The sequence below is a fragment of the Silurus aristotelis genome (genome assembly GCF_946808225.1).
Source record: "Silurus aristotelis genome assembly, chromosome: 24".
Classification (NCBI taxonomy): Eukaryota; Metazoa; Chordata; class Actinopteri; order Siluriformes; family Siluridae; genus Silurus; species Silurus aristotelis.
Window position 1 is genome coordinate 12,665,996 of NC_139597.1, and position 27,734 is coordinate 12,693,729.

Consider the following 27,734-nt stretch of genomic DNA (forward strand, 5'->3'; position numbering starts at 1 on the left):
AACCCTTAATAATAAATATTACCCGTTGTATGGTTTAAATGGGTTGGAGTAGATCTTGAGTGGTCTGCTATAGAGATCTGACCTCAACAGTACTGAACACCTTTGGGATAAATTGGAATGCAAGTCCATGACTTTAACACCCTTGTGTCTGAATTAAAACAAAACTCCACAAACACACTCCACAATCTAATAGAACATCTTCCCAGAAAAGTGGAAATTACTATAACAGTAAATGGGGACTAAACGTAGAATTGCTCATTCCAGTCTTATGTTCAGGTGTCCACAAACTTTTGTCAATATAAGTCTGGTCATAAAACAACAGGTTTGTGGGCATAATCAACTACAGTATGTGTGCAAAAAAAAAAAAAATTGCCATGCAGCTTTGAAGAAAGAACATTTTATAATATGCTGAATTCCTTGAAATTCTTTTAACATATGTAAGGGTGAAGCTGGAATAATATATCATCTCTGGATTCTCCCAAAAGTGAGGGAAACATGATCATGGTTCTCAGGCCTGTAACATATAGTGTCGCTTCGCTTTCCTTTCCTTCACCTCCAGCTCAACTACAGTGTCACATTTCATTCTGTGTAACATTAGCAAACGCACCTACAGTGGTGTCTTGTCTAACCTGCTCTAGTGAACAAAAAGAGAAAAAAAAATTAATTTGAGGATTTTCCCCTTGTCGGAACGTCAGGCTCGATTTGTCATTCCTGCTATGATTACAAAATAAAAAGCCCTACTTACCTGTGCGACATCACATGCCCCAGACAAAAGCCCTCTCAAAACGTTTGGTGTTTTGAGTTGAGGTTAAGCTCCTGTCAACATGTTCGGTGGTTAGTACTCTGGACAGTTTTCAGTTCAAGGCCTACTATTGTTAAGACACAAAGGTAACGTCTGGCACGATGACATCCAGGAACAGGTACAAACAAGCCTCTTTCGGCACTAAATGCTCAGAGTACATATTACACTAAACTTTCCGTAATCCCTTTACAAGGTACATATTCACACAATGTAGTGTGAATGCTTGAGCCTAGACTTTATAAGCTACACAACAGTGGCATGTACAGTATCTCACAAACAGGAGTACACCCCTCACATGTCTTCTCAAAGGAAAATACTATAGAAATTAAACTTGTGGTGGAAATGGGCTTCCATAGGATTTAAGCCAAAAAAAAAAAAAAAAAAAGTTTCCAAAGTTTGGGACCATTTCAATTTAAAACAAAGAATTTAATTTCAAACATTCCCTTTTTTTTTTTTTTTTTTTTAAGAGCAATCTAAAATTAATTTTGATTTATGATTTTGAATGAACATATTTGCATTTACATTTTTATGTAATATAGCAAAATAAAAGCACGAAATGGGTTTAGTTTTCACAGATATTCCTGTATGAATTTCAGCAATAAAAATTTAAATTATTCTAAAAAGATAAATTACTTGTTCGTATTAAGAGATCCGTCTTATTTTTTCTTATAGATTTAGTATTGCTTTATAATAAAGAAAAAGTAATTCTCACTGATTACTCAATTTGTTTTTGGAATAATCTGTAGAATACTTAATTACTAAAATAATCAATAGCAACAGCCCTAGTCTGCACTGATCCTAGTTGTAATAATCTGAATAATAAATTGATCCTATACTGACAATAAGTGATGTCAGTACTCATAAACTGACTCAGGTATAAAAGAGTGAGAAACACTCAAAGGTATCATTTTTCCTATCCAATTTCTACACACTAGTCAGCTCTACTCTTTTAAACACTTGACTAAAATCATATGTCTAAAAATTGAGATGGATAAAGTCTAACATATGTTTTCTATAGGACACCATACTTTTAAACTGCCCTTAATGTCAACGTATCATTAAACAGATCAGAAAACAAGGCAACGGACCATGGAACAGATCATAAATGTAAATCAAATGTAAAAATATATGGCATTCCAGCATTTTAGAAATCAGCCCAGATATTACATTTATAGCATTTAACATATGATTTTATCCAAAATTACTTGCAAGCATTCATACATCCAACAGCTATGGGGTTAAGGGCTTTGGTCAGGGGCGGCAGCTTGGTGTAGCTGGGATTTGAACTCACATCCTTTGGCTCTAAAGTCCAATGACTTAACCACCAAGCTGCCACGTCCTTCAACGCTTAAAACCTACTACCCAGTGTTAGAGTGAAAAAGAGTTTTTAATTCTGACTCACATTACTTTAAAATGCTGACAGGGTGATTGCTCTCGGTTTTTTTATCTCCTATACTGGCACATGAGAACTTTAGAAGTCAGTCTCCCTGAAAGCTGCATTTGCTCACTCAAAAGAATGCAAGTTAAGTTACTAAGCGAGGTTTAGTGGTCTTAAAGCGCCCTGAATGTCTCACTGATCAGCTCCTGACAGCTTCCCCGGTCAAAGGTCAGGATGCACACATGAGCGACTGCAAAAAAAAAAAAAAAAAGGGCAGAGTGCAAACGAGGAGCTGTCAGATTGCATCATGCTCTGGTCAATGGGTATAAAGCCAGCAAACAGAAGAACACAAAACAGCTGGCCAGCTCCCCTCCCAGAGCAGTGCAGATATTAATGGAAAGTAGCTGATGATTCCAGTGTGATCTGACATTGGCTGACTGTACATAGGGGAAATGCTGACAACACAAGATAAGGAAAAATGGAATCCTGTTGTCAGCCTGCAATTACAGGAAGCTGAATAAGGGCTGTTTGCTGAACCAACAACTATACAAGATAAATGTGATTTTAGCTTAAAAAAAGATTTTTTTTTAAAGTCAAAATTTTTAAAAATAAATTGGAAGTTTTAAAAGTAAAAGTAAGAGATGCACATTAACGTAGCTCGGTTGAGGCCAAACGGCAATTATATAGTCAAACAAAAAACACCCAGAGGATCAAATATTCTAGAAGGATCAAAGTTGAGGATATGGCACAATTTTGGCTTGTGTTATGTTAAACAATTGATCGTGAAAGCTTCATTTAAACCATTACAAGTTTGCAACCTTATCTATGACCTTACACGTTTTTACTCAAAATGCAATTTATACACTGAAGACTGAAAGAATTTAATATTGTATTTATGTATTTCAATAATTTTCTTTACAATATTTAACAACAAAAGCCACATCTAGCTTCAGTCCAGCATCACAGATTGCACTGACTACACAAAAAAATATATTTACGTTTAAACATAGCCAACCTATTTGATCTTACTTTTGTTTCTGTTTCATTTCAGTCTTTAGACTTTTATTTTCCTCTCTTCTTAATCTCTTCATCCTTATGCATTCTAATATTACTATTACTTCAATATGATTCTAGATAATTTGATTTTTTATCCCTTTTAATATTTCAGTAATCTTCCGAAATTACCTTTCTAAGTTACCAATTTAGACTTAACCCACAGAGGCCAGAAAATCGGTATTGTCCAATCTTTTCCCCCAATAGCTGGTGTCAGTGCAGGTTTTCATCCCAACCAAGCCAAATGCTACCTGTTGAAATCGAATGATTTTTATTTTCAATGACTGTCCGGCCAAAAAAAAGATTGGACACCCCTGTTCTAAATCATACAGCATATACCAGGGACATGCAGATTCTTTCTACTTGCTCAGACTTCTGTGTACTGTGCACACTTCACAACACCACATATAAACACAAAACACTGACAACATGACCAAAGGACTCCCTGGCATGCATTTAGGTACAGCGGAATAGACGATAAGATAAACCTGAAGAGGTTGCGGAAGTCAAGTTTTTTGGTCCGATTGCCAGGAACTTTGATAAACGCTGACAGATATTCAGCCTTTTCAAAATACAAGCAGTGGATTTTCTCGATGATCTCATCTGAAATGAGTCAGCGCTTTCTTGTAAGTCCAGATGACAGATGGCTCATAGAGACACGGCCCTCTTTCAGCTCTGGCTCATAAATAGTGATAAGAAGGTTCACCCAATTAGATATAAGACAACACAGCAGGTGGATGTTTTGGGCTAGCCTGGCTGACTAAAGGGGGAGGAAAAAAAAAACGTTACAGGTTTAATCAATGAGCCCAAATATTATTAGGACCTGGGATATAAAAAACACATAGCACTCAGACACTCTTACATATGCTCATAAACTTGAGTGTTATAAAGGTTAGAAATCCACCAGGGTTCAGCTTGCTCAATAGGCTGCCCTACAGACTTTTCAAACTAAAATAAATGCATTTATACAAACAAGACTAACGCTGCAAGAGAAATGAACACACCATTGTATGCAATTCCATTGACTGAGAGCTAAACAGGACAGAACACTATTGTTTTCTCAAAGGCTTTTCATTATTAATGGCTTGGTTTAGGCTTCCAGGAGTACAGTGGCACTCAAAGGACCAGCAGCAGAGACCAAGGAAGACACAGTGGAGTGTTTCAGCACACTTACAGAGATGCTTGAACTCACTATGTGTCAATCACTGAATGACGCTTGTGTAACCGGTGGGTCCGTTTCACTGCCGATTGCTAAAGCATGCAAACGTTAGGAAACTGTTGGTGTTGATATGCGGTCGTGATGAGAAGAAAATATGGAAATGCTGCATTCAGGCTTCTTGCACAAATTTCAACGGATAAAGTTCTGTACAACTGGGAGTTCAAATCCCCAGGACCGCAAGAGAAGACTGTTGAAGCCTTGAGCAAGAATAAAAAAAAATGCCAGTAATTAGTTTCAGACACGTTAAATTGACCTCTCTAATAAAGGAAGATTAATATTTTTCATCAATTCTTAAAACAATAAAAAACACTGTTTTTTTCAGTCAGAATGCATAAATTTTTCGTTTCTTGCCACAGGTGCAATGGATTTAAAAATCACGTCGAAAATGCTGACATGATCCGTTAACCTGCTCCACCTGCACATTCTTGACCCTATTCCCTGACTCCACCTTCCCACCATGTATTATATAAAGAAAGCTTTTCATCCTGCTGTACAGGTGCATTTGTGCAACTTAAATGGAGTCTTGTATTTCACTAAGTTTAAGAAAAACCCTGACCACACTACCTAATCCTCAAAGACAGGAAGAGAGCTTCGAAATGTATTTCCTGCACTAGGGACATAATACAATAATACATTTCAACATCTGTCATTTAATCCAAGATAAATGAATGATGAATGTAAACACATGGCATAGCTCCAGCTAGAACAGACAGGTGTTTGAATGAAGCATGAATTATCAGAACAAGCCCAAATCACATGTTACAAAGCAGTTCAAATTCCCTGGCAGGTTAATTTATCAGTCAGCAATACTAATTACCAGGTTTGGAAAGCTTTGTATGGCTGACTATAAGGAGATTATGAGCTATGTATAATAGATTTTGATCAGATGAACGAAACTGAATTACTAGGAACGCGCTCCAGAAAATTGTTCTTCAAAGACTCATGTTAATTTACTGAAAGTAAACAGACAAACACCCAAATAACTCCAAGACATACTGATTGAGTTCCACGCATTAAAATCAAATGCTATTGTGCTTTCAGTGATAACCTTCAGGTAGTATGATAGCTTGCTGTGTTATGGGTGCATTAAGCAAAATTAGCACTTATTCTTCAAAAAGACATTTCTAACTGTTAGATAGAGTTAATAATTTAATGTTGTTTTCTCCATTGGTCTACTCGCCCATTCCTGCCCATGTATCAACTGCCCCAGTAGGATCACCTCTGGCGTGGACTGTATAAAATGCCAAACAGGAAATTCATTTTTAGTTCTCAGAAAAAGAACACTTTTGCTTAATCTGTTGGTGTTTTACATATGCTCAATGTTATTTGTACATGTAATGAAAAATAATACTATCACACCTTTAAGTGATGCTCGAAATAGTATTGGTTTAAAAAGAATATGGACTAGGTTCGACATACAAGTCATTTTCAGCAGTGGTCCCCAACCCCCGGGCCGCAGACTGACACCGGTCCGTGGGTCAATTGGTACCGGGCCGCACAGAAAGAATACATAATTTACATTATTTCCGTTTTATTTATAATCTGATTCTGAACGGTTTTATTTTGTAAAATTACCAGATTCTCTCTCTGCCACATCTGTTTATGACTCACTCTTGATGCATGACATGATGCCTCGGTCACATGTCTTACCAACATCCGCTACCTTCTTAAAGTGGCTGCTCCGGCCGCTAACACACAATACATTACCGCTTAACTCAAACCCCCAAGCGAACAAAATGAACAAAAATCAACACAGTGGATTCACGTTTATTATTATATTTAGGAAATACCAGTTTTTATGGCAGTCGTTTTATTTTATTTTGTTGCATTTACACGCCACACCTTAAAGGCTGGTCCGTGAAAATATTGTCCGATATTAAATTGGTCCGTGGAGCAAAAAAGGTCTGATTTACAGAATTTGGCAGACGACCTTGTTCAGAGCGACTTTTATCTCATTTAGGGTTAACGGCCTTGCTTAAGCAACCAGCAGTGGCAGCTTGGTTGTGAAGGAATTGGAACTCATGACATTCTGATCAGAACGCCAACATCTTAACCACTGAGCGAAACTTCACACCTCATATGACCTGTAGCCTGCCACCTACCCACTTGAAATTGTAATTTGGGATCAGACAGGCTATAGAGGATTAAACTATTACATGATTTGCACCTACTGTTTGATAAAAGCAAACGCTGTACCATGTCAAAATACAATTTGTGTCTTGCGACTCATTTTTTTCATCTATAAAAAAAAAAAAAAAAAGGACTAAAGCTACCACATGCAAATCAAAAATTTAAAAGTGCTACCATGGATTATAGAAAGGCTACATTTTATATTAATAAAAGAGTACAAAAATCCCAAGCAAAGTCAAACACATGCTCTTTTTTTTTTTTTTTTTTTTTTAAAGTGTATGCACCTGACTACGCCCTCTGTCCTTTCTCGTTTCATTTTCACTCCCTCTTTTCCTGGTGTTTGCTATGCAAATTGGATGTTTCCATACAAATCCCCAAGCGTTTACTCAACACAGAGTGAACTAGGTGACATTAGGCCCAAACTAAAAAACAGTCAGCAAACTGCATGCTGGGTCAAAGTCTGACCGGTAACTGGAGCTGAACTGCTGCGCTAGAATAAAGTAACCCGAGCCACATTATGCAGCTTTTGTCCTTAACAGCACCTTTTTCATTGACAAAAGCACACAATATACAACCCTGCCTGCTTCCTGTTTAACTCCCTGCAATACTAAGCTGCTTTCAAAGAATGTCATTTTCCCTATACATCACAGGTGTTTTCAAAGGTGGCATTGTGTAACATTTTTTCTCTTATTCGCCTGCTGTTATCATGCACATAGACATACATTTATGGTTTTGATTGTTGAGGCTTTAGCTGATATCGGTATGGTCATATTCAAACACAACTTTTACTTTTTCACAAACCTTTTAAAACTCACTTAAATGATGTGGGTAGATTGTGTAAAAAAAATCCTGAAAAGACAAATCCATCCTCCACAACTTATTAACTGTATTAAGGGTTAATCTCATACAGGATTTGTTTTAAAAATATTATTACGTTTTTTTCTGGATCATGCTTGGTATGTCTTCTTTGGTTGACTTTACACACAATGTCATTTGAATGAAGGTAATTGACAGGTTGGCATCATTTCACTTTGTAACCTTGTGCCACATCGGACATACAAAATGGAAAAAATACATAACCGCCTCTAAGTTATATATATTTTTTATAATTCTGAACAGTATAGTCAGTGTTATTATTGATTTAACAAGTGAATGACATACACACACACACACACATACATATATATATATACATATATTCATATATATATTCATATACATATACATATATACATACACATATGTGTGTGTGTGTATATATATATATATATATATATATATATATATATATATATATATATATATATATATATACACACACACACACACACACACATATATATATATACATACATACACACATACACCTTCATGAAACCACCATCTTGTGCTTGTCACCTCCTAAATGGTTGGCCTGCGAATCCAAACCTCTGTGGTAACATCCATGTCAAATAGTTGCATTTATATTCCCAACAATTGCTGTCTCCATGATTTCCATGTAGGATTTCTTATTAACATGACATTGAATATTGCTCAAATGAGTAGCAAAAACTGCCTGTCATTTGATTGATTTTCCACCTGATAAACACCACTATCCTGATAAACACCACTATAATGATGTCCCACTGTTTTATTAAAGCACCAGACAACCACTATCTTTTTACACCCAGGATCAACCACCAAACTGACACCAAAACGAATATTTAGCACCTCATATATAGTTTAACACAAACATATTTCCTTTAATCAGCTTCAGCCAGATTACTAAACACCACAATACCTGCAGAACAGAACAAATGATGAGATTAAATACTAGTGCCAACACTGAAGCAATAAAATGAACCTTATTAAGATCTTTTCTGCACTGTAAATATGTGAACAAAGGGACATGCAGTGCTCCAGGACATTTGGTCAGACAAGTGGACCAGGGTGTGATCTACAGGTTTATACTAGAAAACACAATGCACATTAGACCTATGCAAAGGATAACAATAAAGGCATAAAATGAATAAAATAAAGCCTTAGGATGGATCCTATATACTACATATATAACTGCACTACATCCAGCACACATGATGGTTTATACCCTTTGTAGTGCACAAAGAACCGAATTAAATGAGATTGGGGATGCAGCCCGAGTCCAAGCCTCCATGCCAGGCTTTGTGTCCAAATAACAGGTACATGGGGAAGAGGCGGTGCCTAAATCAGCATCATTGGGACATTGAGGGGGACAATCAGGGACTACAGGCCTTACCTTAAAGCCACTCGTACAGAACTTTCATCTTGTCCGCTCGTCATGATCCAAAAGGAGCAGAATCAGAGCACATATATTGGTCTTGTGCGTCCTGATCGGCTTAAGCAGGTACCTACAGCGGCGCTCCTCTTATTCTCCCAATGCTGCTCCTCTTTCTCATGAGTCTGCTCAATTTATATTTCTAAAACAAATAAATAATCATTCATGGTCGCCCCTTATGTGGTCCAATCGTTTTTTTCCCCCAGCTTTATTTGTAGTGCATTCCCAACGCCGCGTCTCCACTCAGCTCCAGCTGAACCTTGAAACTGCGCTCCAGCGGGCGGACTCATTTAGCCTGGTGGGCGTGGCTTCACAAGTGTTTTGACGTCATAAGATCCCACCTTCCGGTCTTGCTCGAAAGAACACAAGGTTTGCTTCTTAGGGCGCAAAAACACCTTGTTAATCTAGTGTAGGTCGCGTGTTTAGGGAACGTAGAGGCATTTGAGACTCTGCCGCTTTTTTGTGTCAATTTCTGATTGTATACCATTTGGAGAAGCACAATAGAGCGTCATATTTAATGAGGATTATTTCTAATAAACCCTTAGGAACATTCTGTCGATTTGTGTATATGGAACATAACTTAATCTCAGTTCTAATCTTAATTAGTATTTTTTTTTTCAAGAAGAACTTGAAATACTGCACTGTATATCGCCCATCTAATTATTAGATTGTCTATTTTTTTTCCATATTATTATAATAATAATAAAAATAATAATAATAATAAAAATAAAAATAATAATCCAAAGCAATACTCATGAGTAGCAGCATTCTATGAAGAGGAAAAAACAAGATCAAAACAAAACAAACAAAAAAAAAAAACACAGACAATGGCACAAATTCACTGAAGTGCTTTGGGAGAATAACACCGTCACCTGCTGGCCATCATTTAATACTGCACCCATCAGCTGCAGTCTTTTTCTTATAGGCGCTCGAAGGCTTTTCCTGTCTGTGCACGCGAGTTGCGCGTGGCCGGAGACTGGAGCGCTCTTTTGAAAATCAAAATGAGGAGCACAGGCACGCGCAAACGAGGTCCACCCTCGACATAACAGTTTGAAGTCTTTCCCTTATGTGAAACAAATCCTGTAGTCCTATAAAACAGTGTGAATAGTTCAATCAGTGCTTCAATAAGAATATTATATGCCTTTCTTTAATGATTTTTTTATGAACCTGCCTTATGCACACAGCTGTGATCAGACTTTCCAGAAGAGTGCATGAAATTTTGTTTAGATTTCTCAGCATAGATGACTTTACCGCAAATATTTCCACAAATAACGTGCATTTTTTGCAACCACCAGCCTGACTATTAACTTTTGTAATGTAAAAATGAAAGATTAAAAGAAAAAAGGTTGTATACTTGTGAAAGGATGAGATCAGTATTCTTCCTCTACAATGATTTTACATCGAATATCCTTTACTCATACAACATTAAACATCATGCATTCAGTATGTCGCTGAATAGCGCATAAAAACTCCGGAGTACAGTTTACTGCTGCTCTTATAATCCCTGTGCACTACACATTTTATTGTTTTCCGGCTCACTTCCCATTTCTGTCTCATGTTGCATTGATTCGGTTGACACTTTATTCCAGGTGAATAATACGTCACACTGCAGGGACATGCGAAACTAGTACAGTAAAATAATTGCATGATTAAATAAATAAACAAAATACAATAGAATAAAATAACAACCAGTTTCAATATGAAGTACAGGCTTTTAATAACTAAGACCATCTGTACACATGTAGATGCTTAATTGCTTGATTACTGGATACTGAACATTTCAGCTCATTCTTTAGATACTTAACAGGCAAATCTTAAACATATTCACATATTGTGAAAAATTTCTGTTAGACCAAATATAGGAGTATCATGACATGCGTAATGACGGCTCCATCCATTCCAGGTTATATTATAAAGAAGATATACATATTTTGCATTTCTGCGGGATAAAAATGCAGAAAGTGCCTGAAAAAGGCTTTGCAAAAGCATGCTGACTGTATTCAAAAACGTCTCTGATACTCCTGTTTGGGCAAAAAAAATAAGCGAGTCTGAAGATACTGTAGGATATCACATTAGTTTCCAAATATCAAAATTGTGTCTATTTACAAATCCAGAATTACATAATTGAAATCAATGTTATGTAAATATCACAACTTACTGAATAGATTGAAACAGGCCTTCATACAGATACTGAAACCAGAAATGAAGATGCTATCTGATGGTATGGTAATGCTTCTGGCATCCAGAAACAATTATTCAGTAAAGAAAAGGGCACGTAGACTTTCTAAATTTGTGAGTTTCTAATGCAAAGCAGAAAATGTTTTCTAATCTAAATGTCCCTAAACTTCAGTATATGCAGTCCAACGCGATAATGTCTAACTTGAGAGTTGTATTTGCTCATGTCAGTGACATCATTAAGTCAACAAAGACAAAATTCACAGTATATCAGTCCATCAAGAGATAGACATGTTTGAGCAATTCATATTCATAAACATAAACTGTGACCTTATTAAAATCTAAGGCTCTGTCTGGGTTAAAGATGAATTGGGTGTCGATAGGTCCTGCAGTCTAGTACAGTACTTATCATATTATCCAGACGAAGACACTTTTCTGTCTTCTAGTAAATCCTGCAACACTACATCAATGTATATATCAAACCAATCATTTGGCAGGATCCATTTTTTATTGCCAAAGTGCTTTTGGTCTGAACCAAAGTGTTCAGTGTCACACCATGACCTTGGCGAAAAGCAACTTTTTATCCCTTCCATGCTGGACTCCAGATTCCAAAAAGCAACACAATAAAAATATCCTACAGGGTAGTAAATCATATGTGTATTATGTATTATGATCATACCTAATATATGATGATTGTGCAGCACAGTACATCATTGGGTAGTGTTGCCTCACAGATCTAGCTTCTCTGGATTGATCTCGAGCTAAGACGACTCAGGATTGAACCGTGTCTTGTCTATTTCCACACTGAATATCATTTGTGTGTGCGTGTGTGTGTGTGTGTGTGTGTGTGTGTGTGTGTGTGTGTGTGTGTGTGTGTGTGTGTGGGGTGCCATACAATAGGGAGGCATCCTATAGTTTTTTCTCAAGTCATACCACAACCATAAGGTAAAGATAAAAATTCATGAATATTTGATCAATTTCTTTTTAACTATTTAAACCAGAGCCCAGAAAAGCTCAAAGTCTAATGCTAAAAGCAATGCTTTCTAATAAAACCAATCACTTACACAAGCAGAATATAAATTATAGCACCAAGCAATCACTGAAATAGCTGCTACTAAACAAACTAGACATATTTTAAAGTGAGAAAAATCACCTGGTAACAATTAAGGATGCGTTTGCGTAAACAAGCTCGAACCGAATACTTTCTAGTGAGCCTAAAATGAACAAACTGATACGCAGCATCACAGCAGGTAAAGATTTTTTCCTAAAAGAAACATGGGCTGTCATTACCACAGTATGAAATGTACATTAATAAAAACCATAAAAGTCACAAATATGTTGCAATCAATCCCGTTCTTTTGTTTGTTTGTAGCAGCAAATTATACTGCATTAATGACAAACTGAAGCTAAAATGATCTCTGAACTCGTAGATAAAACATAGCTGAGGCACTGATAAAATCTCCATAGGACTAGAAAATGGCATTTTTTTAGAAAAGCCTGACAAACATTTAAAAACACGGCTTAACACTGCAGGAACCCAGTTGTTTTGAGGATGGTATAAGGATATGTGCGCACTGAATTTTTCCCTCCCATTTTTTTTTTAGATCAAGTAATGGATAAATGTGTAAGGGATTGTGGGATTGTTAGTGGCAAGAACCCAACTCACTCTGTAATCAATAATGTTGACGGCAGCCTCAAAGCGCTGAACAGTCAAGACCTGGTGGGCAAAGTTGCTGTTGTCTGGCGTGCAGGATATGTGTGCAGAAACACGATCTGTCTGTCTCTCATTCCTCCGCACTGTGCTCAGTCGTTTTCAGCACAGAGTCCTCACCTAGGATCTTACACAGTTCATTTAGTCTCTGTTGCATCTTGGGAATGCCGGCAAGCTGAGCCTCCAGACGCTGCTTCTCCTCAGTGAGAGAGACCCGAGTGGCTGTATCCAACTCCTCGAACCGCCAACCTCCCTCACCGTCAAACTGCAGCAGGTGTGTATGGTACTTCCTGTATCATGTGACAAAAATTTATCACAACATGATGAGATTATGTAGGTCAAGAATTATTAATAAATCAGATATCTAATAAGAGAACACAGTAGAGCTGCAACAACTTATACATTTCAATAAAAAAATGGTTGGTTTGAAGTTGAGATTTGCTGCCTGCCAGCATGCTGGTACTGAGATTTAAATTCATGACCTTCTGAGCAGAAGTCCATCATAACCACTGGGATACCACCTCACATACTACCTCCCTTCAGTCAATAAATAAAAATACAGAAATAAAGGTGTTACAAAGTTTAGTTGCTTGTACAAACATTAATATTTTGGTATGAAGTGTGTAAAATGATAATGATCCCTTTTTTTTATTCACATCAAATGTGCTGGAAGTCAATCCCAATTGACTGTTTTTTTATGATCCAAGGTCAAAGCTCTGGAGCTTATTCCACACACTGGATATGATTTATTTTACTCAAACATGGCAAGCAATAGCATCTTTCAGAGACATTACCGTAATTTCCCGACTATAAAGCGCACCCAAATATAAGGCGCACCCACTGAATAAAAGTTTTTTTATTTTATTTTAAGCATAAATAAGCCGTACCTGTCTATAAGCCGTCTATAAGTCTACACTGAAACTAATGAACTTTACACAGGCTTTAACGAAAGACAGTGACTGAAACACTGCGTGTATCTAAACAGTAGCCTACCAAGAAAGTCATTGTTCACTGTCTTCCTCCTTCCTTTCACAACAATTTCTCTCGAGAGTTTATCTTTTGGCATCGTCGTGCGTTTAAAAATCACTATGGGTGAATCTTTTCTCCCGATGCCGTGCAGCTCAGAACACAGGTGAAGTGCGTTTTTTCATGCCCGGTTGTTTTCAGCATGACGAATGATTCGCATTTCCTGTTGACAGTCCAAGTGAGCGGCAGGTCAAACGTCAGAGGAACATCATCCATATTTATGATGTGGTGCGGCCCGACTCAGTGGGAGCGCATCTGATTTAATATAAAGAGTTTCATTGGTTCACCTGAACCTGTTCGGCAATTTCATTGGTCTAATGTTATGGGGCTCAGTTTTTTGTTTCAAAGCTTGTGAAACCGGGAAAAACACAGGAAAAATCCATAAATTAGCCGCTTCGTTGTTTAAGCTGCGGGGTTCAAAGCGTGGGAAAAAAGTAGCGGCTTATAGTCCGGAAAATACGGTAATTGAATCCTGGCATGCAGGTTGCAGGTTAGAACCATTAGTCACATATGACATATAGGTCAAATCTTTGCAAAAATGTCAGATACATGTGATCTTGCAACGAACAAAAATTCAGAAAAAGATTTATATTTATAACTGGGAACTCTACTAATTCTACTTGTGGGACTCTAGGGGCATCATGTCTTTGTGAATAAGTCTCTTTTTATCTTTACACATCTAGACGTTGCAATTTTATCCAACTCGATCTACTGTGTATTGACCTTTTTATGCCATATCATAGATTTTTCGATGAGATCGAGGTCTGGGCTCTGGTTGGGCCATTCCAGGACTTTGATTATCCTTTTCTAAAGCCATGTCTCTGTTGATTTTGATGTGATATGTTCTGTATTTATATTTCAAAAACCATGAAGTTTCATAAGGACGTGAAGACTTTATATCCACTGTACAGTACATTATGGTGTATATGTGATCTTTACTATAGAAAGAATGCATGATCATTCTTCAAGATCATTCATTGTTCAAGAATCTTCACTCTAAATGTGATGCGCCTACGCCTTACCATAGTGACGGCCTGTGAGTAATCGACAGCAAAGAGATCCCAGCATCCTTTGCAGCCTGGAATATTTTACCCTCCACATCAATACTGACAGCACTTGTGCACTCATCCAGCAGGGCATACTTGGGCCTGAAGTGACAGGGTCAGATATTTAAACAAATTTAAGGACACAGTGATGACATAACGATCTTGTTCACATAACCGGCTACTTACTTGTGGTAGAACATACGAGCCATTCCCATCCGCTGCTTCTCTCCTCCTGACAGTACATCTTTCCAGTCCACCTCTGCTTCCCAGCCTGCAAACATGAACAATTGTATGTATTGCAGAACTATTTGCTCTTGTAGTTGTATTCTGAGAACATTCTTACATTTTAGTTTGAATCTATTTGGTAACATTCATTACGGGGGCAGCAGTCTAAGCAGATTCCCCAGACACTTCTCCGTGTCCAGGGATCGGGCTGTCAAGGCCCCCGCCTTCGACTGCTGCCCAATCCTCTCAGCACCGGTCCCTTACGGTCCCTCCTGCAGGTGGTGAGCCCACGGGAAAGTATTTGGTAACATGATAATATGTTTCTTTTCATTGTTCATTGTTTTCAGACCATCAACCTATTTCTTGTCATTGTGTGGCTTTTTTCAACCTTCCACTGATGTATCATGTCCTCTCTCTCACACACCACAAACGTAGGCTAGCCTATGAAGCTAAAAACGAGCGAGGCAGACAAGAAGAAACATGACAAACAAGTATGGGGTTAACGTGGATGAGACAGAGGGAGTCAGTGATGTAAACATGATCATCGTCATCATCTTTTTTTCGGCTTGTATTCTATATGGTGGTTGTTCAGCCTGGATACATTCATTAGATAACAACATTTGAAATTCTTGTCAAGTACATGTACATAAAACCTTCTTTCGGCTTCTCCAGTTAGGGGTCGCCACAGCTCATCATTTGCATGTTTGGATGCCCTTCCTAACGCAACCCTCCACATTTATCCGGGCTTGGGACCGGCACTAAGAGTGGCTGCGGTTGGTTCCCTGACCGGGGATCGAACCCGGGCTGCAGTGGTGAGAGGGCTGCATCCTAACCACTAGACCACCAGGGGACCGTCAAGTACATGTACATATAAGTACATATAAGTACATGTCAGAGCCCACATTTCTTAATTGACTGTAACTTGAGTGACAAGGTGTAGTCAGTAATTCAGCTTTTATCAGTCTTTTAAAACACGAGTATCTGCACTTCTACTTGAGAGAAGTTTATGTGTACTTCTGCCATCTCTGGTTGTTTACATTTGCAGTACTTTTGTGAATGATGTTCGCTATTCGAATTTTGTGCTGTACTAATGAGGCTTGTATTTTTTTAGATATTTAACTACAGGCTTTTTTTTTTTTTTTTTTTTTTTTTTACTTCACCAAGAATTTCAGAAACTCAACACAGACATTATTGCTATTACCTTCATCCCTGTAAAGTCATTTCTTTCTTACAAGCAAATTGTTGGGAAATTTGCATTAGGCATTTGAAATGACAAAAGTGTGAGAAGCTTTATTATCAAAAGTTTAATTACCTGTATTATTACCTCTAATAATTCATTATATAGCAGCCATTCTTACACACACACACTGACATATCCGCATCCCATTCACAGACCCTGAGAGACCTCATTAATTTCCTGTGTCATTACAAAAGGCCTTTTGTGAGTCCGACAGGCCTTTAAAGTGAAGTTGAGTAAAAGTTATTCAGTTGTACCTCCTTCTCGGGTGACGATATGCTTGAGGTTGACAATATCCAGAATGTCTTCCAGGTCTTTGTCTCTATAGCCCTTCTCATACATGTCCTCCACAGAGTCGGGGTATGTCACCTGATCTCGCAGTGTTCCAATAGACATGTAAGGCCTGTAAAGATGACGTTGTTATGTGTTATGAGTGTGTTTTGTACTATTTCTAATAAAATCTAATATCTAATAATAATAATAATAAAAAACAATAAAAAAACCAAAAACAAATATATAATAATAATATGAATAAAATGGGAAGGAGAAGGATGATGAGACTGTAAATATTAAAATACTAATTCTAATAATGATAATAAAAATGCTCCCTTTACTTCCTCTTTGATCACTGTACTCTAGACTGCTGTGTGTGAGCCTGCTAAATATTTAAGTAGTAAGAGCTCAGTTTTCCTGTTTTCAGCAGCATCTTCTAGCTTCAGTTACCGTACGGTCCCGTTACACTGCATGGACTACGCCAGTGGCATGGTGGAGTATCTGTCACTCTGTGTGTGTATGTGTGTGTGTGTGTGTGTGTGTAGGTATTGTATGCATTGCAGTGAGTGGGTGTTGATGATTTTGTGAATGGACAGGTGTGTTTTGTGTCTGTGGAAGTATCCGAACAAAATGTGTAAATGACAACATATGAGTTGTGCACAAGTGTGTGTGTGTGTGTGTGTGTGTGTGTGTGTGACAGAGAGAGATAACCTTTGTGGGATGTAGAACATGTGTTGGGGAGCAGGTTTGCACAACATGCCACAGTACACTGGCCAGAGACCACTAAGGATGCGGAAGAGAGAGCTTTTCCCACAGCCATTCGGGCCTGTGATCAGCAGGTGCATACCCTCCTCCACCTGCACAACATACACATAGATTATTTTATTCATCCTATTTATTTATTTTTTTACTTTTTACTCCTGGAACATACTAAACACACTCCTGCAACAAAGTGAATGTTCATATATTTAATTTAAACTTGTTTCTAGTCTTGACATCAGGTTTTTTCACTGATTTAGTCTGAAATTAACCTTGTTTTAAGGTTAACAATACATACAGTAACATACAGTTAGACTTAAAAATTTGACTCAAGCTTTAAACTAAACCACAATCTGAAAGTTTTGTGTTGTGCAAAACAAGGAACATCTTACTTTGAAGTGCAGGCTGGATACAACCACATCCCCATTTGGAGTGATGATGGGAACATTCTCACAGATTATCCCCTTATCCACATCTATCACTTTTCCTAATAGGAAAGAATAACATTTCTTTTTAAACTGAACAACAGTAAAATATATAATATTTTGGAAAATAATTTGCCGTCAGGTATAGTTTTATTTAAGTTAACAAATAAACAATGAAGTGCAAAGCTGTAAAGTCCATTGCCCCTGGATGCTAATCTAAACTGCATCTGGGCTCACATGTGTTGCATGAACTGTTAACTGTTTTTTCACGTATCTGTACTTTATTAAAGTATTTCCGTTTGGGGAGACTTTTACTTTAACTTCACTACATTTAAAAGTCAAATATTTTACTTTTTTTACCTTTCAAAATCAGTCGTTCCTTTTTATTTCTGAGTGAATTCGATTTAGGCGACATGGGCAGCCGCCCAGCCTGGTTGCATTTGATTATCATATGAGCAGTAAAAATCTATCTTTTTTTTACTGCTCATTTGCACGGTCACGTCAATTATTATATCATGTCACGTGTGTGCACCCACCGCCCGGAGAAGTTCGCTCGCTCATTTAGAAACGAAAAGGCCTGCTATGCTTTTACGCATAAATCAGCATATATTTCCTTTAGCTTACATAACATTATAATTTATAGTATGTCGTTCATCATAATTTGTGTAGCAACAAAACAATTACAAGCAAACTAGTCTAGTTGAATTGTGATTAAACAGCACTTATTGAATTGGTTACCTTTATTCAAGGTGATGTCATAAAGGTTTTCTTTGATTGTACTAAACAGGTCCTGAGTTCAGGGAGAATTTTCAGTGCATTTAAAAGGTTAATTTGAAAGACATATATTATAAGGAGATAGATGTTGTATGTATCTTATGGCTACAATTAGCCAAAGAGTTTTATGGTTCTTGGTTCGGAGAGTTTGATAAATTGTGCACAATGACGTGTTTATTTAATTGTGCAATAAAAATCATTTAGGGTGATATTTATATATATATATATATATATAATGCTCTCAGAAATGTATCCACATTTGTGGACTGCTCTGAGAATGTCTTACTTATCCAGTGATGGTAGCTGAAACAGAGAGAAGCCTTTCAAAGTAGAAACTAATCAATGAGGGAGACTTTGGGTCAAGGTGGGGTTCACCCAGGGCGTCATTCAAGGTGTTGAAAAGAAGGTTTTGGGCTTACGATAATTTCTTATATCAATCATTGTTTGACTCATTAATATCATTGTGTGCTAAGAGTAACATTAGAGTCTTTTCACATAAACTGAGTTGATTAAGCAAAGAGGTAATGAAGAAAATGATAATTAAACATTATAGCCATAATATATACAGTAAGAGTATTTAAATACTTAAGTACTTTCACTTTTACTGGAGTACTGAATTTTATTGAACTTTTACTCAAGTACATACTTTGTGTACGTTGCCCACCACTGGCTTTGTCACAACAGAATGCTTTTAGAGAAATTAATTATTAAACCCTACTATAAAACACTGCTGAACTGTAAAAACCATACATCTAAGTACACCAAAGATCGCTGTAAGAAACAGGATATTAACATTTATAACCTCAGTCATCGTGGAGGCATGTCATAGTTCCTGTTGTATATGTAGGCCATGACTAGTAGTAAAATAGGCGAGAGAATCTAATGTTTCAGAAACCAGGACACAACCAGAATATGTGTGCTTTTTTCATCATAGCAAAGTGGTGCTTGTTTTTTTTATTGTGCTGTCTATCGGTCAGTCTACCATACAGTATAATGAAAGATATGCTAATTCTCTAATTGCATAAAGTTTTTGTCTGAACTGCTCTGTGGTTTTATCCTGCTGATGTGACACACACCAGTGTCTTATTATTTCTCTACATCACCTAGAAAAAGGATCTCTGTATTACTGTCATTGCTATAATAGTTTAATTACATAAGATCTAATGAGCACAAATATTTCTTTATGCACCTTGGTACTTGACTTTGTATCCCAACCCCTTTTACGCTTGAATTTTGAATTAGGTTTAGTTTTAGCCAACCAAGCTTGTAGCTCCATGCCTAATATACCCCTGTGTTAATGCTGTACCTTTGATCTCTAGTGGACCATCAATGTGCAGCTCAGGCTTCCCGCCATCCTTCTCTCCAGCCGCTGCATTTGCAGAAACCAATGCACGCTTATACACACCCCTCTGCACCTCCTCAAACACCCGGAACATGTTGTGGACACGGGCTGTGTATCCAGCCAGCTCAGTGACCTGGGGAACATAGGAAGGGTCCAGTCATTTGTATTACAGTAGGTCAAAGCATCCTTAATGATTCAACTTATTTTCCTAAGAACTTAAGAATAGACTTAGAGTGGTGACGTGTTAAATCAGAAACACCAACGGTATTTTTTCTGGTATTGTGCCCAACCCTTGCTAAACCACGGGGAGTTTTCAGAAGACGTCAGAAAGATCAGCAGTGCTGACTCAGATACAACATATATAGAGAGGGCTTAATGCAAATTCATTTTAATTGCACTAATAGCACGTATTTTCCGTTCAAACTTTTTATTCAAAATATAAATAAATAAGTATAAAAGACGCGAAATTTAAATCTTCACGCAACACACATTTATTCACAACATCCTTTCTTTACTCAGATATTTAAAAATGAATACTAAACTCCACCGAAAATCATTTTTAATCACCAAACTTTTGTTTTTACTGATGCACCACGAGCACCAAAGCACCAAAATCCACCAAGATGCACACATCTGGCAATTGAAACTGTCCGTGTGGAAAGATGAGCAAAAGTTTCGTTTAAAATGTAAAACGCCAAAATTACTTTAAAACATTTACAGGAATATTTTGTATATATATATATATATATATATATATATATATATATATATATATATATATATATATATATATATATATATATATAAATAAGCAGGCAGAGATATACTGCCTTTCTCAGACCCACACAGTAGGAGTGCTTTGCCATCTTCAGCGACAACATCAGCTGCCAAACCTGGATGCTGCTGCTATAGTGATAAGCAATTCTCATGAGATTAATCAAATGCTTTGGTGGAAAATGTCTGAGTCAGAGAGCCCTCTCCGCTATAGCATTTAAAACAGCAGGATATACCTGCCGAACAATTGTGATGTAGAATTTGCTGCTGCTAATCAACAGATGGTAGATTTAATCAGTCAGAAAGGCTAAGCTATCCCAATGGTATTCTACAGCCAAAACACACGGCTAAAGCAAATTATCCAGATGCCAAATCTATATGTGAACAGAAGAAAGTGTGACCGAGGACTTACAATATCATATCCTTTATTGTAATAATGCTTGAATGTCTAATGCATTGATTAGTAAAAATTTCTAAAAGTTCCTTTACTGACCTTGTGCCATCTCAGAGAACACAATAGATGTCTATGCAAAGGATGCCATGCTAACAGTCTGTAGTGAGACTGTTAGTGAGTCTAACCCTAATCCTACTTTAAGGCTCTATCTGTGGCCTGCAAGCACGCATGATTGACCCATCTGTGCTCGATTTCTTTGAACCGAAAGCATGCTTTCCAAATTAGCGTACTCTTTTGAGACATGCTGAAACCTTTTCTCACATCAGTGAGGACACTGTCCTGTGTGGAGCTTCAGTTGCAAGTGTTTGGATATTTGTCAATAATGTTATCTTAGAATAGATTCCTTGTAGAACTTCAAAAGTGGGGTCAATCAGAGTTTCTGATTCTTTTGAAATCAAGTTTTTTTCTTATTTACCGTGTACATGCAACTTTCCAGGAAATGGAATTGGAATTCTGGTTCAAGAAAGGGATCTAGCAAAACACGCAGACTACCCAAAGCAGAAAAGCTCAAAATTCATGCAGAAACATATCGGATAGTTTGTAAGGCTATGCTGCTGTGTCTCTACCTGCAGTGTTAGTTATAATTAGCCATTTAGCCCTTTTTACATACCGTATCTGTCTGAATGCATAACTCTCACAGCAATGGATTCTGGAGACCCCAGATGGCTCTAAAAGTCTCAGAGCTCTCTAACACAACTCTCTCTCTCTCTGGAGCCTTGTATTAGTACACAGTGAGCTAAGCTTACTAGTAACAACCCTGTGTATCGCTTTGCACTTTGTAGCCAAATTTGTACTTTCAAAAAACACTATTATTAGCTGTGATTAGGTGACTGATGTTAATATTGGGAGGCAACAGTGAATGAAATTATGTAAATTTCTTGTTATTTGTATAGTTTTATATGGTTAGCAATTTAACAATATACAGCTTCAGTGGAATCTGGATGTAGATTCAGATTTTATATCAGTTTCATTCAAGGAGACGTGCTGAGTCCCAAATTCCCCTACTTATACTATGCATTGTGACGAAAACATACATATTTTTGAGTGTTTAGCAAAAGAGAATATAAGCACTTGGACATATTTACACATCATGTAATTAACTCCATTTCCTGGACATACAGTGTCGCTGTTAGCAAGCTTTTTGTTGAATTTTAGTTTTTCTTCATTCATTATATCTTATGATTTTGAAAAAAGTAATCTTTGAAATTAATAAATAGGGTGTAACGTACACGTATTGTTACCTAATTATTTCAGTACAGGGTTTTCAGTTCGGTGCATATGGCGGACTACAGTGGAGGACCACAGGTTTGTTTAGTTTCCACCTCTCACTTTAAGCGCATTTTTCTACTTATTATTATTATTAAACAACATAAAAACACACACCAATGCCAGGGGTATAAAAAAAAACTAGAGTTAGCACAGTGTTACTGGTTCCTTACTCCACACTAGAAATACGATTTGTTTTGTGCATACATGAAAATGCTAAAGATGCTAGCGCTATGGATTCTTTAGCGCTTTATATCTAGCTTCGAGAATTTCTCTTTTAAAGGAGAAAATCCTGACATTTCCACATATGGATGGAGTGAATGAATGGAGGATGGAAGAAATGAAGACATTTGTAAAAGTATGCTAAAATAAGTAGAACAGTGAAGTAGATCCTATCTTAGAAAATTTTATATTAAATGTAAAACACAACACACATTTACATACACATCTGTATTACCCAAATGGGGTCTAAACATTTTTAATTTTATTTAATCAATTTAATTTGTGACAATTTTATTGATTACCCAGTTTAATCAATATAATTAAAAACGTGTATTGCATTAATTGGATTTAATCTATTTGATTTTTTATTAAATATTATAAAATATTTTATATATTATTCAACCAAACAGGTATTTTATTAAAAAAGTCTATGTTTTGCATTCCCCCCCCCCCCCCCCCCCCCCTTATCTGTACTGAAATTGACGTGACTTGAACACTGAGGGACGTACCGAAACGTGAATTTTGTGTACCGTTACAATCCTATTGGTAAGTGCTCAACAATACAGTTCCTCCACTTACTGGAAACACGTCCCCAAATGTTACACTTGTGTTTGCCACAAAACTCTTCTCCCTCATGGCGAGACATTATGGGAAATACTTCCTGAAAAATTATCCATAAAAATCTACTGAAAAAAGAAGCCCAGCTTGGTACCTTGGGGATATTCATTTTAACATACTACCATTTGTGACACAAAAATTTTTAATCCTGGATTTCTGGGACCGATAGTGGGTTCGAATTAGAGCACAACCGTGGTCCTTGGTACTGTCCGTTTCTAAAAAAGAGTCGTGGCCACCGTGCCTATCAATCTCAAGGAAGGCTATTGTGAATCTCTGTCTCATTTCAGTGTGCATCTAATTTCAGTATCTGCATCAGGAAAAAATGACAGGAACTCATACTCGTCTTACCTCTTTATAGGACGACATGATCCTCTCAATGGCATCTGCCCCTGAAGCGAGAAGATTGCGTGCAGTTGTGAAGGCTTCTGTCCGCTCACTCACTAACACTTGTGTTTGGCCGTCTGCAAGTTCTATAAGGGTGGATGGATGCAACAGCAAGTTTAAAAACACGAAGCAATTTTCACTAAAGTACACACTATTACAGTGCTGCTGTTATTCTGAAATCATAATCAGGACAAGATGACACTCATTTGAAAAGAAAGAACAGATAAAAAAGATTCTAGGGATCCATATGTTTGTTTACCAGCACCAGCAATATTATTAATCTGCTCACTGAATTTCTTCATATTGTATAACCCCTTTGTGTCTTCTCTAAATGGATTCCTTTCATTAAAAATGCTAGTAAAGGCATTTCCCCAACCAAATGCTTTTTATTATTACAGTAAAGCTTCAGTGTCCACACAAAGCCTGAACATAACTGAAACAATAAGCTTAAGTGAAATTTGCATTACCATTGTCAGCATAGCCAGTAGCAGTGATGATGGGCACTGCCACCATGACAAGACCACATCCACTCCAAACGTACTTCATGAGGAACTGCTCGATCATGATGTACCACAGGCGCTTGGAAAGTATCAGATTCATCTGCTCAGCCAGAGCCTTGTAGCACTTCTTCAGCTGCAGCATCTCCACCTGTCCGACAGGAAATAAAATGTTTGTGGTGAAAAGTGTGGAATTTTACATTTTCTCAGTGAAGCAGGAGTTCATTCGTGACTCTGGGACTAATACATGGATTGTGAAATTAACACTTAAAAGTGTGCTGAAACTACTATTTAATGGGTTGGAATTAAGTTTTATAATTAGTGATCTCTTCACGGGGTCTAAATTAGTTCATATTTAACATGGCCTTCTCACAGCCTGAGGGTTTCCTGGTTCACTTCTGAGTTTGGGTTCCAGCCTGTGTGCATTTTTTCTACCCAGGTGTGTGCTGTCTTACTTTAATTTCCATTCACCTACCAAGAACAAACCAATATGAGGGCAGGTTGTGCTAAATTGCCCTTCGTGTCAATATATTTATTGATGGTGCCATGTGATGGATTGTTTGCATCCATTCTTCAGACCCAGATCTACTGCAACCAGGATGAGACAGGCACTGAACATGAAATCAACAATAATATCGAACAAGATCCTCATGGCAGAACAAATACAGAAGGGTCCTCAGGTTCACAGTGGTACCTTGTGCCCTCCATAGAAGGCGATCTCCTCCGCGTGAGCGATGATCCTCGAGTGGGCGTGGCGCAGATGTCCCTTTCTGCGCGCCTCCTCAGCCACCAGCTGGCCGAACGTCGGGGAGCACCAGCGCAGAACTTTCGCGGTGATGAACACCACCAGGCCGGCTAGCAGCGTGGGTCCCTCGGCCCCTGCGCCGCGTGACCTCGCGGTCTGAATAAGCGTGTACGAGGTGAGAATCACGTCGAGGACCGGCTTGGTGAGGTTGGAGTAGAGGCGCGCGACCGATTGCGCAAACATCGCGACGTCCTCCGTGAGCGAGTGGTCGGGGTTTGCCAGCCGCGCGTCCATGTTTGCCACGCGGTAGTACGTCTGCCCGTCGAAGTAGGTCGCGTAGGCGCGCGCCACGAGGCGCGTACGCACGGCCAGCGCCAGCTTCCCCTCCAGGTAGCGGATCGCGCTGTTCACGAACGTGGCGGGCACAGCCACAAGCAGCCACTTCATCAGCTTGGCGACGAAGATGCGCGGCCGCTTCTCCACGATGCTCTTCACGATCTTGCCATCCAGGCCGGCTACGTAGATGGACAGAAAGGTCCGCGAGACCAGGGCCGCCGAGTGTAAGCCGAGCAAGGCCAGTTCTCTGGTCGCGAGCTTCGGAAAGACGATCGCGATGAGATCCAGGATCTGTCTGAAGAACCGCGCGTCCACGCCAGGAGACCTGTGATTGTCATCCGTAACGGAAACGGGTTCTAATTTGGATCTGTGCGTCGGCACCAGTCCGTTCGCGGTGCTTTCGGGCTCCGTGCGCTGACTGATGATCCGTCTGTAGATCACCGGGGAAATGGCTTTTATCCCGTACGCCGCAGCGGCGAGGATCACGGCTCGTCTGGCCGCTGCGCTCTTATTCCACTTCACCTCCGACGCTGCATGTAATATGCTGGTCATTATTACCTCCCTGATGTAGATTCACCGCCAGAGCGCTCTGTAATCCGCATCCATTGGGTTATATAAATCCCTGTCCACCCCGCACCGGGAGCCGGGTTTCTGCAGCGCCGTTATTTGCTCCTTTCCGGCGTTTCGGTTAACGATGCGGCGTTTCTTCTTGGCCACGCCCCCGAGACATGCGATTGGTCACTTGGGTGACATGACTGTGCGCGAATTGTGTTCTTAGATGCTGATGATGGGAATTCCGTCTGAGACAAAAGATCAGGGAGTCGGAACATTAGGATATAAAGCCCTATAAATATAATCCTAATGATTGGAATATAATCCTTATGATCCAACTTTCTGATCTTTTGTCTCAGACTGAATTCCCATCATTAGGATTATATTTAATCCTAATAGAATATTTTATATCTTTTTTTATTTTATATTTAATCCTAATATAATCCTAAATAATATAATACATCCTAATATAATATTTTATATATTTTTAGTTTATATTTAATCCTAATATAATCCTAAATAATATAATACATCCTAATATAATATTTTATATATTTTTAGTTTATATTTAATCCTAATATAATCCTAAATAATATAATACATCCTCATATAATATTTGATTATATTAGGATTATATCATTATACATTCCCATAATTAGGATATATATATATATATATATATATATATATATATATATATATATATATATATATATATATATATATATATATATATATATATATATTAATACTCACACTGTCTATATCGTCTCTTGTCTGTTTTGTCTTGTATAGTCCAAGATGAATGTAGAGATTTTATTTATGTCTGTACTTTGAGAGTCACTAACAGCTAACAGCTGTGTGTGTCAACACACTTGGCCAATAAACCTGATTCTGATATATATATATATATATATATATATATATATATATATATATATATATATATATATATATATATATATATATATATATATATATCTACCTGCATCAAACCACATTTTAATAGCAGCATTAATGTGGCATCACTAAAGAAACCATCAATCTGACACACAAACGCAGTATAACAAAGTTCTGCATCACAGACAGGTGTCTCATATAATAAGAGTGAATGCCTTTACTAAACAGTAATTAACAGAAACCCAATTATCACAATTTATCAAGTCTCATTTTACTGCAAATCTGATTTGACAGAAACTCTAACCTAAATGTACACATTCGGTTGTACTGCACCTATAAGCAGAGCATCAGAGATAAAAGCTATGGAATGAAGAGAATAGACTATTGGGAATAATTTAATGCACATTCATGGGCAAAAATATATTAAAACATTACTGATTTAGGCCAGCAGATAAAGCCAATACTCATGTAGTGAACCTGTGGGAGGTTTTTTTTTTTGCATTAAAAATGTTCCTAATAAATAAATATATCTTGTTTTCTTTGGATTTCTGTGTTGGAATATTGCATTAAAGTTGTAACAATTCCTACAAGATGTGACAAGTCACTATCTATCTATCTATCTATCTATCTATCTATCTATCTATCTATCTATCTATCTATCTATCTATCTATCTATCTATCTATCTATCTATCTATCTATCTATCTATCTATCTATCTATCTATCTATCTATCTATCTATTTCACAGGAATTTGACTCTTCATGTTGTGTGTGTGTTTTATTTTTTTATACACGATCCCATGTTTCCTTAATGAAAAACATATTGCGTAGGTAAACACAAAATACACCCAGTTCTCCCTGCCATTTTTGCCTCATTCAAACAGCTGGGAGTCAAATACACACCTCAACACCTCAACATTATTATTCACACGCAACACCAGCTCAGTAGCTGGAAGGAGGTTGGAGGTTTCCATGGAAACGTATCCATTCAATTCCATTGTAAGAGTGTGCAGTCCTCGCCGAGAAAACGACTCGTGCGAGTCGACTCCCCAAGCTTCACTTAAGAATCGACACATCAAAATCCTCCTGTATACATGATAACCCTGTCCAGATTGCTAA

At 37.7% G+C, this 27,734-nt stretch overlaps 2 protein-coding genes and 1 long non-coding RNA gene across 6 annotated transcripts in view; 1 reads left to right on the forward strand and 2 right to left on the reverse strand.

Annotated features, from left to right (window-relative positions):
* Positions 1 to 9,170, reverse strand: part of LOC310719029 (kinesin-like protein KIF21A) — a 43,154-nt gene extending 33,984 nt beyond the window's left edge. For all 4 annotated transcript variants that reach the window (XM_083528254.1, XM_083528253.1, XM_083528252.1 and 1 more), the window contains exon 1: positions 8,837 to 9,170. In XM_083528254.1, coding sequence (XP_083384380.1) covers positions 8,837 to 8,880 — 44 coding nt within the window. In that variant the 5' untranslated portion in view covers positions 8,881 to 9,170. The remainder of the gene's footprint in view (positions 1 to 8,836) is intronic.
* LOC310719241 lies at positions 9,125 to 23,678 on the forward strand. Its single transcript, XR_014531408.1, has 3 exons — positions 9,125 to 9,244; positions 12,868 to 13,035; positions 23,561 to 23,678. It is a non-coding gene; the product is annotated as an uncharacterized lncRNA (long non-coding RNA).
* abcd2 (ATP-binding cassette, sub-family D (ALD), member 2) lies at positions 10,439 to 27,705 on the reverse strand. The gene is made up of 11 exons (XM_083528405.1): positions 27,527 to 27,705; positions 24,778 to 25,964; positions 24,054 to 24,234; positions 23,551 to 23,672; positions 19,833 to 20,001; positions 17,720 to 17,814; positions 17,280 to 17,425; positions 16,553 to 16,698; positions 15,020 to 15,104; positions 14,810 to 14,935; positions 10,439 to 13,051 (listed from the first exon to the last, which is right to left on the reverse strand). The coding sequence occupies exons 2-11, from the start codon at positions 25,714 to 25,716 to the stop codon at positions 12,835 to 12,837; spliced, it is 2,226 nt and encodes a 741-aa protein (XP_083384531.1). The 5' UTR covers positions 25,717 to 25,964; positions 27,527 to 27,705; the 3' UTR covers positions 10,439 to 12,834.
* Between the last annotated feature and the right edge of the window lie 29 nt (positions 27,706 to 27,734).